Raw genomic sequence first — 11,302 nt, 5'->3', positions numbered from 1 at the left:
AGATGAAGAATTCTGCTACTGTGGCGAACATGGAGTATCACAAGATAAAGTCCATTTGCCTCCTTCTTTTTGTATATGCTAATTCCATTCGGATGTAAAGAGTAGAAGAACCAGTATTATATCTTTTGCAATCTGCCTAGCCGCATTATTTATTTCTGGAAGTCCTTGGCCAGAATGCCGTCACGCCAGACACCCCTAATATTGAGGGTAGCATCGATGTCGTCCAAAGGATTCCCTTCAAGCAGAACAATGTCGGCTTTGAGTCCTTGAGCAAGCTGTCCTCGGTCCTTCCAGCCAAAGAGCTTAGCGGTCAATGCTGTCCCAGCGTGGAGAGCCTCTTTGGGCGAGAAGCCACACTCCTTGACAAGCAGATACAACTCCTGGTGGAACGACACACCCCATGCCGTTCCCAAGCCCGGCCCAGCAGAATCAGAGCCCCTGAGAAGCGTCAACACCATAACTCGCACCTTAACCAGTCTTCAACCATCTATCACTTACACAATAATCGGGACCCCCTCAGCCTTCAACCTCCGCACCGTCCCATAAGCATTCTCTACCGTAGCCCCCTCACGCGAAAACCCCATGCACTGGCACAGAGTCGCATGGCCCTTCTCCGTTAGCTTACTCTTCACCCGCTCATCATTCGCAAATCGCTCTGCGAGCGCCGCCCCTTCCTTCGTGAAGCTCCCCAACACCGCTAGCGTCGGGTTGCACCATGCCCCGGCCTTCTTGTACCCATCCACGATCTCCTGACTCACGGGCTCGTCTATGAACGTGTGTGCTAGCCCGTTGATCCCCAGCGACAGCATTTCCAGCGTGTCGCCGCGCGAGAGGCAGTGCGCCACGGCGACGTGCCCTGCCGCGTGGGTTGCGGTGATCACGGCCTTCTGGATGTCGAGCGATGGCTTGGGGAAGACTTGCCCCATGGCGGCACCGGACTCGTGCATTAGCTTGGTGTAGTCTGCACCTCCTGCGGGAGACAGATTGCGGGCTACGTAGGCGTCGGCGTCGGCAGGGGAGGTGAGTTTAGGCCAGGTTGCAATTTCAGCGGCTGTCTATAAGATTGGAGGTTAGCTCTGCGATGAGGGGCAAAAGGCTTGCTATAGGGGAATCATTGGCCCGAGATCTCACCTCTTCGCTTTTGTCGTGCGCAGTCACTACGGCCATGGGCCACCCGCCGTCAATGGTCGCTGCCAAGCCGGCGGCCTTGAAGTCGGCGGCTTCGTCTCTTTTGTCAGCCGCGAGGTTCTTCAGCTTGTGCACGTTGACCGTCTCGTTGTGCATATCCATGACGGTGGTGATGCCGAACTTGAGGGACTGGTATAGTGCGAGTTCCTGGCCCTTGTCGGCGTGGATGTGCGCGTCGATGAAGCCGGGAACTACGGTGTGTCCAGGCTTAGAGATGATGGGGACATCGGCATTGACTGGTGGTGGGCCGGCAGAAACGATTGAGATGAGTCCGTTTTTGACAACGATATAGCCCACGTCGATAGTGTCAGTTCCGGTGAAAATGCGTACATCGGAGAGAATGTGACTAGTTGGTCCCATGATGGGAGCTGTTGTGGGTGCGATTGATATCAAAGTATCGAAAGCTCTTGTGGGTGGTTAGATGCTTCTTGTACTTCTGTACTCGATCATTTTGTGCCTTAGATGAACACTTTTTATCTATAATCCGTGTATGATGTACCCAGAACTTGCTGAGGATATGTCCAATCGGGACTATTCGATTCTTAGTCTCCTCAACTTCCACTTAGAGCGGGGGAGGGGGGAAAGCCGAAAGGCTCATCTGGGAAGTTGAACCACACTTTTGCGACATTTATCGACTTCCCAGATACCCCTCTTTGAAATTCCCTACCGATTTACATATCCTGGAAGCAAGTGGCGGTATCCGAAGTCAAGTCCGACAGCATGCCCGACGAACCCGACAATTGTTTGTCGCTAAGCTGCCATAGCGGACCTAGTAGCCAATCATATAGTGGACTTTCCGAAGCCAATTATCACAAAAGGGGGCTCTCGCTTAATTCTCAACGACCGACATATTCGCTCGTACCCATTCCCGTTGCCGAACTCGTCAAATAACAGGGCAGGGCAGAAGGAAAGGCTAATGCAGGTTTCATAATACATCGACAGGTGCCTTTGGACTCCTACAAGCCACCTCTAATCTCATCGGAATATATTCGAGTCATCTCCAGGACTCACGACGCTAGTTTAGCTTAGCGGTCCCCGATACAAACCGTCACAATGGCGGCCGATGGCGGTCGACTGCGTATAGCATCCAAGGCATGCGTAATCTGTAAGAACAGAAAGAAAAAGTGTAACAAGTCGTTGCCGTCTTGTGGATATTGCACCCGGTTAGTCACCCAAATCGCCAACTGGCAATGGTGATAATGCTGACCAGCGTTACAGAAAAGAGCTGGACTGTGTTTATGCTCATGTCGTCCCTAACGCCAAGAACTCCCATGCTGAGTCGATTATGGGTGCAAGGCCGTCTGTGAATATCGTCTCCTCTCGCATGGTCCTATCCGCAAAGTTACCGTCAGACTCAGACCAGACAATGGTTGACCAGTTTAGTCGTCCCTTTTGTTTATCTAAGATTACATTCGGTCATTTGTTGTTGAATAGTTTCGCCCGCTCGATTGATTGCAAGTCTAGACACGTAGCTGACCAGCAGAAACCAGCGGTCAAGTGTATCTAGAGGTCCATGGTATTATTCGTGGGACAAGGCAATTCGTGGACGATATCAGCGCCCGTTATTTCCGGGGTTTTAACTGCCACCTGCCCATAATCTCCCGCACACGCTTTTATAACAACCTTATCACTTTGGGAACAGCCCCAGCCGCCGACTTCTCCGTATTGCTACTGACTATCTGCCTGATCACACACGCTCCGGCACTTGGATATTATTCCGGAAATGGAGCCACTGAATTAGTCGAGCAACAGACCCTTTATCTCACCGCGAGATCCCTCTTCGCCCAGGTCCAGGTATCTTGCTCACCTTCCGTCCCTCTGATCCAAGCCAGTATTTTGCTAGCCCTGTATGAGTACATACATGGCCGCCCGGACGATGCATTTGTGACCATTGCAGGTAGTGCGCGGATGGCCTACGCAGCCCACATCCACGTTCACGATCGTCATCAGATACAAATAGGACACACACCCGAGCACAATGCGAATACCGACCTCCTACTGCAGGCTGAAGAAGCAGCGAATACGTGGTGGGGAATTGTTATCTGTGAGCGGTATGTTTCTCCTAGTTTGCTTGTTGGAAAGTCATCGACACAAATTAACCTGAGGCCGTTCTGATGACAGAACCTTCTTCAGCGAAATGACAGTGTTCGATCAACCGCTGGTTACTGTCATTCCTGGTGGAGATGCTCGACTGCCGATCGAACCTCAAGTCCTCGACCAGCTCGACATTTCAAACCCGGAGTCTCTACCCAACATCCCCGTGTCTTGTCTGACGTCGCCAAAAGTTGGAGGATTTAGTCGGACAGCTCAAGCGACTTGTCTTTTGGATCAAGTCCTCAAAGGTTTCGACACTGCAGACATTAATTCTAAGCTGCTCCAGCTTGACAGGCTGGATACCAATATCCAAGCCTTTCTTTCGTTGGTTATGCCGCAGTGCCAGGGGCAATCGGGCGTCTTTTGTGGAGCAGTAAATATCGCCATCAGGTCAGTCCATCCCTCTTTTTGCCCTTTTCATGGATAGCAACTCTAGCCCATCCTAACTCCCCTCAAAACAGAGCTCTATTCATATTACATTTGCACATCCTCGGCCAGCCTCCGCAAGTTGTCGTAGCCAAGTTTAAACCATTGGAGAAGTGGTATAAGAGATCGCAAGAAGCGCTTGACACAGTTACGAAGATGGTGGTAGATATTGCCGAGTGGCTCATATCCTCATCCCCCGGAAACGCGGCGACGGACACGGTTGATGCGATGCCTCCAATGTACCCATATATTGCTCGCGCTGCCCTCAGAAATATTCATAGCAGCACTCAAAGCGAAGATATAGGTTGGATAAGGAATGCCGAGGACGTTCTCCAGACATGTCTTGTCAAATACCTCCAACGTTGGACCAATGGACGTAAGTGATGATTAAAGACATCCTGTTGCGATTATTATGGATATAATGTTGCCAGAAAGGGTAATATTTCATGAGCGGGAGACAGCCCTATCTCACCCCTAAAAAGGTATATACGCTGTTTATATGATAATAACCAGTTTGTTCACGATTGCAACCCCTAATATCTCCAAATGTAAATTCAGTCATTATTATGGGTACACAGCAGCTACATATAATAAACCTGTCACAAAACCGCCGCATTTTATAGAACAAACAGGATCGCTCTTTTTCACTTGCTATTATAGTATTCCTTATTTGGACGACGAGTTGCAAGTAAAATGGCAGTAGGATGTCCCTATCGTACTCTATTGCACTCCGGTTTCTGGTGATTTCAATTTGAGTGTTACACACGTGATCCCCCATTCTCCGCCTCCGCCGTACCTACTCCGTACATCAGGGGAAGGGTTAGCAGAGGCTAATGCTTGTGCACGGGCATAGCCGCATCCGCTTTTCCTGAAATGGGAGTGTCAATAATGTAAGGTACGTACCCCGTACTACTTTATTTACTTTAGACCGGAGCTCCAACTTGCATTCTTTATTCCATCCCCTTTCCCTTCCTACAAACAAAGTCGATCCTTTCAACTCGTCACACTATTGAAATTCTTCACGACTCGCAATCCAGCACTCGAAATTGATTTCCGCCCATTGTTTTATTTAGAAGACATCATCCAATCGAATCTGTAACCGGAAGGGATAGTTTGACACGCACTGAAACGTCGAATGGCAAGAGTGTTGTAAGAGGATATCGCGCGGCACTCAACTCCCAGCAGCGCCACATCGTCACTGACCTCTGTAGACATTAGCAAAACGCTTGTGTTCTCTCTTCTGGACCAAATTTGAAGCCAATCCACCAATACTTCGATAACGCAAACTGCCTCGATCATTTATATACTCGAGCTAGGACGTTATCAAAGTACGAACGAACGGCAATATGGCATATTCTATCCAAGCTCGTCAAAATCTCGATGGCGACGATATTGAGTTCGAGGATGATAGGAGGACTGATTTCTGGTGGACGAGGGTACGTAATGTGCGGAACCTCTGGATGACAAGCACCTAATACGCATTTAGACAGGCCAGATAGTTCGGTGGTCGATTTTCTTAGCCATCTTTACCTTAATCATGGCCTACATAATCATCGGATACTGGCATGCAAAGAGGAGGATTAACAAAGGCCTGCCACCCCTCAAGTATCACAGAGTAAGATCATTTCAACTTAGCTATATGCTCAGATAGCTAACGTTGTACAGTGGCTTTTAAACAGACAACAACGAGCCAGATACGATCCCTTATACCAGAATCCCCCTGTATACTATCAGACCTATCCTCCTCAAGATCAACAGTACGGCCTTCACTCGATGCCTCCACCAATGTACGACCCAAACGCTCCCTTACCACCTACATACCAACCACCAGCCGGAGCCACGAAAGTCGATCCATCGCAATGGGGAACAACTCAAAGACCGGCAGAAACGGGGGGTCCTTCTCCGGCGTACGAAGCACCGCCTGGACCTCCTCCAGCCGCTGTCCAAGCAAATCATACGGGCAGCACCAATAATCCATATAGACTATGAGCTCCTCGCTGGCGGGGTTTAGGACAGGGTATTTCGGGATATTGAATGTTTTAATTTGTGACAAGTGGGCGTAATGGGTATTCCATTCTCGGACAGCACTGCTTGACGAAAGGTTGGGAGGCAAATGTACTACGTACTATCAGGAATAGACAGAATAACAGTAGTGAACACTATTTTACAAACATTTACTTCTTCCATATAAGGTTATGTATGCAACACTTTATCCTAAATCCATAGCGTCTGGGTCATCGTCCGTAGCTGTCTGAGCTATTACAGCTGCCGGTTCCTCTGCCATTCTTTCGGTGGGAGTAGGCGCATTTACATTGACCCTGCCACGATACCAGTCTCGAGAGTCCAGACCATTCTCCACAGGCGTGATGATTGTCGGAGTCTTCAGGTTATCGTTGTTCCCTTTCTCGTCCTGTTTCGCTCTTGCCCTGGCCCTTGTTTCAATGATAGCTTTGCGCACGCTATCTTGTGCCTCGGGTACCGTCAGAGAGCTTGGGATATTATAGAGCACTAGCTGATTGTTCCCTGCTAATTCGCCGTCGCTGTTCGCTAGGATGGAGGGGGGTATTCGTGATACTTGGAGGTGTTTTTTGATATCAGGCAGGAAGACTAGCTTGCCATCGTCAGATTCGCCACTGTCTGATAGCTCAGCGTCGAGGTCATATATATAGACCTTATGCTTCGAGTCGTCCAGTTGCATTACATCTACATCTTTAAGAGCTGAGGGTTTCCGGTCCGGTGGTGGGCTGTTGAAAGCCGGCTGTTCAACAGGAACGTAGAGCCGCTGGCCATCGCGCTCTGCAAGCTAGTTAGAAATGTTTTGGAAAGTAGGGTTGGATTGATCAGAGAATACAAACCAAGATTGAGTAGACTCAGTCGTTTACTTAGTCGTTCACTGTTTTGGTTCTCCGCCTTTCGTTTCCTGACCCTACCTGGCGCTTGCAACTGCTCCATCCCATCCCTCCTCCAACCAATACAACAAACCTCTCTACCACAACAAAAGCAGATTCGCTCCAGAAACAAAGAAGAATTGACGTGCGCGTCGATTCAATTAAAGCAAAAGAAAAATACTTCGCGCAGGACGGTCATCGAGACTCGGGGAGCTGAGGCAGACGGATGAATGAGCTGCGGTGTTGTGGAAGCCAGCTCCGACTCGCATTGAGTCAGAGAATATTCTGGAGACCTCCACCGGCACCCAACTTTCTGAGCGCGCACGTCACAACACCACTTTCGCAGACACCCAAATTCTACTGCAGGCACTTCTCGGCTTCTAGATTCAGGATGTCGGACACGCAGAAATGGACTGCGACGGTGGTCAGAAAGCAATTTTTGGACTTCTTTGAGGAAAAGGGTCACACTATTGGTATGTGGCGGGGTAATTTTCTTACAGGACGTTTATTCTCTTCAACGGATTTCTCACTTGGTTTGAGGCGCTCAATTGTAGTTCCTGATGATCTGGCTCTTGCTCTATTATCTTTCGAGAGCCATTCAGCTAATATGGGAGAATTACAGTGCCCTCGTCCTCTGTGGTCCCCCACAATGACCCTACCCTCCTCTTTACCAATGCCGGTATGAACCAATTCAAGCCAATCTTCCTCGGAACTGTAGGCAAGACCGACGATATGGCGCAGCTGAAGAGAGCTACCGATTCGCAGAAGGTATACAACCCAAGTGCTGCTGGTAGAATGGGGGGCAGGCTGACGAGTCGTAGTGTATACGTGCGGGCGGAAAGCATAACGATCTCGACGATGTTGGCAAGGACAGCTATCACCACACCTTCTTCGAAATGTTAGGCAACTGGTCGTTTGGAGATTACTTCAAGCAAGGCGCTATTGAGATGTCCTGGGAGCTTCTTACAAAAGTCTATGGTCTCGACCCTGACCGTCTCTACGTTACTTACTTTGAGGGAGATGAGGCTGCTGGTCTTGAGCCAGATTTGGAGGCCAAGGGTCTCTGGAGTAAAGTCGGTGTTGCGGATGACCATATTCTGCCCGGAAACATGAAGGACAACTTCTGGGAAATGGGTGACCAAGGTCCTTGCGGGCCTTGTAGCGAAGTGCACTATGACAGGCTAGGAGGCGGTCGAAATGCTGCTCACCTAGTTAACGAAGATGACCCAAATGTCCTGGAGATTTGGAATAATGTGTTCATTCAATATGACAGACAAAAGGACCGGTCCTTGAAGACTCTGCCTGCGCAGCATGTTGATACTGGCATGGGTTTCGAACGATTGGTCTCAGTATTGCAAGACAGGTCATCCAACTATGACACGGATGTCTTCTCGCCTCTTTTTGCGAGAATTCAGGAAGTTACAGGGGCTAGGTCATACTCTGACAAATACGGAAAAGATGACGTTGACGGAATCGATACTGCCTACCGTGTAGTTGCGGATCACATTCGTCTGCTAACCTTTGCTATATCTGATGGAGGTGTGCCCAACAATGAAGGAAGAGGCTATGTCGTTCGGCGTGTGTTACGGCGAGGGTCTCGCTATGCTCGCAAATACTTCAACGCTGAGATTGGCAGCTTCTTCTCTCAGATTCTCCCTGCGCTTGTTGCTCAAATGGGCGAACAGTTCCCAGAGATCAAGAAGAAAGAGCAAGATGTCAAGGAGATTTTGGACGAGGAAGAAGAGGCTTTTGCGAGAACATTGGATCGTGGTGAGAAGATGTTCGAGAAGTACGCTGCTCAGGCCATTAAGACGAACACGAAGAAGCTCTCTGGTGCGGATGTTTGGCGTTTGTACGACACGTTTGGTTTCCCAGAGGATCTGACTAAGATCATGGCGGAAGAAAGAGGTCTTGAGACAGATGATGCTGAAATCGAGATCGCAAAGGTGAAGGCTCGTGAGGCAAGCAAGTCTGTTAAGGAAGCTGCTCACACCTTTGCGAAATTGGACGTACACCAAATTGCTGAGCTAGACAAGATTGGAATTGTCAGGCCAAATGACGACGCCAAGTTCTCGAAAGGCGACAGCAAAGGCAAGATTCAATTGATTTATGACGGCAAGGATTTCTTGAAGTCTACTGAGGCACTTTCATCGGGCAAGACTTTTGGTATTTTGCTGGATAAGACGAACTTTTATGCTGAGCAAGGAGGTCAAGTTTTCGATACTGGAAAGATTATCATCGACGATGTTGCTGAGTTCAAGGTGTTGGACGTTCAGGCATATGGTGGATATATTATCCACAATGGTTATCTGGAGTATGGTCACCTAAAGGCTGGAGACGAGGTTATTTGCGAATATGATGAGCTACGGAGATCACCTATCCGCAACAACCACACCGGAACACATATTCTCAATCACGCATTACGAGAGCACCTGGGTGACGATATCAACCAGAAAGGTTCTTTGGTCGACCAGGATAAGCTGCGCTTTGATTTCTCTCACAAGGCCCAAGTCACCAATCCAGAACTGAAGAAGATCGAGGACTCATCTAATTCCTATATCAAACAAAACTGCAAGATATATTCAAAGGATGTTGATCTTGACACTGCAAAGGGCATTGAGGGTGTTCGTGCTGTCTTTGGAGAGACCTATCCCAACCCAGTCAGAGTGGTTTCGGTCGGTGTCGAAGTAGATACTCTGCTTGCAGAACCCCGAAATCCAGAATGGCGAAAGGTCAGTGTGGAGTTCTGTGGTGGCACTCACGTAGACCAGACCGGTTTGATCAAGGATCTTGTCATTGTCGAGGAGAGCGGTATTGCAAAGGGTATCCGACGTATCATTGCCTACACTGGCGATGCTGCGCACGAAGTCCAAAGACAGGCACTTGAATTCGGCAATCGGATTGAGGCTCTAGAGAAGATGCCACATGGCGTTGACAAAGAGGCTGAAGTCAAGGCGACGCAGCAAGACCTAAATCAGCTCACCATTTCAACACTGACGAAGGAGCAGTTGAAGACGCGCTTTAGCAAAGTGCAAAAGGATGTTTTGGATGAGCAAAAGAAGAAGCAAAAGGCCGAATCAAAGACCGCGCTTGACACTGTCACCGGCCACTTCGCTGATAATAAGGATAGCAAGATTTTTATTGGCAAGCTACCTATCTCTGCGAATGCCAAGGCTGTCACCGATGTCATGAACCATTTCAAGACCAAGGCGAAGGATAAGTCTGTCTTTGTTTTTGCTGCAGATGATGGCCCTGTTGTGCATCATGGTGTCTATGTCGGCACTGTAAGTCTTTACCCCTCTCTAATTGTAACATGACTAACAAACAAAATCTAGGACCATTTATCTCAAGGTGTAAAAGCCGAGGAGTGGGTTGCTGCCGTGTCCGAAGTCGTAGGTGGTCGTTCTGGAGGCAAGGAACCCACGCGAACAGGCCAGGGCACGAAGCCAGAGAAGATCGACGAGGGGGTTGCGGTTGCGGAGAAGTGGTTTAAGGAGAAGCTTACGCTTTAGGTGTTATACCCTTTTATATGTCGGTTGGTCTATGGGAATGGAGGGTAGTTGCATTATTTGTGGTTGGTTGGCTTGACATGCATTGATTGTACAGTATTTCCGTCAAATAGGCGATTTCGATGGAAATTATAGAGATATTTTGACGCTTTTGAGACACGAATAATGTGATGCCTAACGAATGCATACTATAGACATCTCCAAATATTTCCATTTTCAGAATAGAGCTTCATTGTACCTGCCAACACTGTGTTATCGACTGAATTTTATGTTCAAATCAAGAGCCAGCGAGACAATGGTTCTTATTTTGGCGCATCGCGCGTCTATGCTAGCGGTCTATATTTACAGAGTAACTCATGCCGATTTATCTAGGCTCGCTAGGGCAGTTCATTGAATTAAAAGTTATATCAAGCTTGAGCTCCAGCCAATCAAGTGTCTTTTCCAACAAGGTTGTAGCACGTGAGTCACTCAGCCTCGTCTCTTTTCTAAAAAGTTCAAGTAGTTCGCAACCTCAACTCTAACCATCCAAACCGCGATAAAACACAACCACCACCTCAGTCGTTCATTTTACCCACACGAGAAGCTGTACGACCATGCAATCAACCTAAACAACCCACCAGCTATCACCCAAAATGCTCTACGACCTCAACGTCCCCTGGACCCCCAGCACCTCCCCCGCAGACCTCTCACGCACAATCTCCTTCCTCACCTCCCTAGGCTACCACACCCTCGCCCTGACGCACTCCCTCTCCGCGACCTCCATCCCCGCCCAAATATCAAACCCCATCCCCCTCACCCCCTCCACGCCCCTCCCCGCCAACACAACGCTGCTTCGCCGCCTCACACTCACGCTCTCAGACCCGACGCAGAACCACCGCCTGCCCGCCCTGGCCGCGGCGTACGATATATTAGCACTGCGCCCTACGACGGAGAAGGCGTACCTGGCGGCGTGTAATTCGATTACGGAGCATAGTATTATTTCGCTGGACTTGACGCAGAGGTTCCCGTTTCACTGGAAGCCGAAACCGGCTATGACGGCTGTGGCGCGGGGGGTGCGGTTCGAGATCTGCTATGCGCAGGCTACGGGTGCGGGGATGGGGCAGGAGCAGAGGAGGAATTTTATTGGGAATGTGGTGGGGATTGTGAGGGCGACGAAGGGGAGGGGGTTGGTGATTAGTAGTGGGGGTGTTGCCGGGG

At 49.3% G+C, this 11,302-nt stretch overlaps 5 protein-coding genes across 5 annotated transcripts; 3 read left to right on the top strand and 2 right to left on the bottom strand.

The window, feature by feature from the left end:
- Nucleotides 1-149: 149 nt before the first annotated feature.
- Nucleotides 150-1,548, bottom strand: LHYA1_G004699 (uncharacterized protein; the record flags this gene model as incomplete). The annotated part of the gene is made up of 3 exons (XM_031149656.1): nt 150-477; nt 499-1,055; nt 1,132-1,548. 3 exons carry the CDS (start codon nt 1,546-1,548, stop codon nt 150-152), a joined length of 1,302 nt encoding a protein of 433 aa, XP_031005495.1.
- Nucleotides 1,549-5,054: 3,506 nt separating this feature from the next.
- On the top strand, nt 5,055-5,697 carry LHYA1_G004698 (uncharacterized protein; the record flags this gene model as incomplete). Its single annotated transcript, XM_031149655.1, has 3 exons — nt 5,055-5,144; nt 5,195-5,323; nt 5,374-5,697. 3 exons carry the CDS (start codon nt 5,055-5,057, stop codon nt 5,695-5,697), a joined length of 543 nt encoding a protein of 180 aa, XP_031005496.1.
- Nucleotides 5,698-5,917: 220 nt separating this feature from the next.
- On the bottom strand, nt 5,918-6,660 carry LHYA1_G004697 (uncharacterized protein; the record flags this gene model as incomplete). Its single annotated transcript, XM_031149654.1, has 2 exons — nt 5,918-6,504; nt 6,564-6,660. 2 exons carry the CDS (start codon nt 6,658-6,660, stop codon nt 5,918-5,920), a joined length of 684 nt encoding a protein of 227 aa, XP_031005498.1.
- Nucleotides 6,661-6,987: 327 nt separating this feature from the next.
- Nucleotides 6,988-10,108, top strand: ala1 (Alanine--tRNA ligase; the record flags this gene model as incomplete). Its single annotated transcript, XM_031149653.1, has 4 exons — nt 6,988-7,069; nt 7,219-7,364; nt 7,418-9,880; nt 9,932-10,108. 4 exons carry the CDS (start codon nt 6,988-6,990, stop codon nt 10,106-10,108), a joined length of 2,868 nt encoding a protein of 955 aa, XP_031005499.1.
- Nucleotides 10,109-10,737: 629 nt separating this feature from the next.
- Nucleotides 10,738-11,292, top strand: LHYA1_G004695 (putative ribonuclease P protein subunit; the record flags this gene model as incomplete). The annotated part of the gene is made up of 1 exon (XM_031149652.1): nt 10,738-11,292. A coding segment is annotated over one exon (555 nt), but the record flags the coding sequence as incomplete, so codon positions are not given.
- Nucleotides 11,293-11,302: the final 10 nt, after the last annotated feature.

The sequence above is a fragment of the Lachnellula hyalina genome (assembly GCF_007821495.1).
Source record: "Lachnellula hyalina strain CBS 185.66 chromosome Unknown contig00063, whole genome shotgun sequence".
NCBI classification, from domain to species: Eukaryota; Fungi; Ascomycota; class Leotiomycetes; order Helotiales; family Lachnaceae; genus Lachnellula; species Lachnellula hyalina.
The sequence above is the reverse complement of the archived record's forward strand: the minus strand, read 5'-3'. Positions and strand labels throughout refer to the sequence as shown.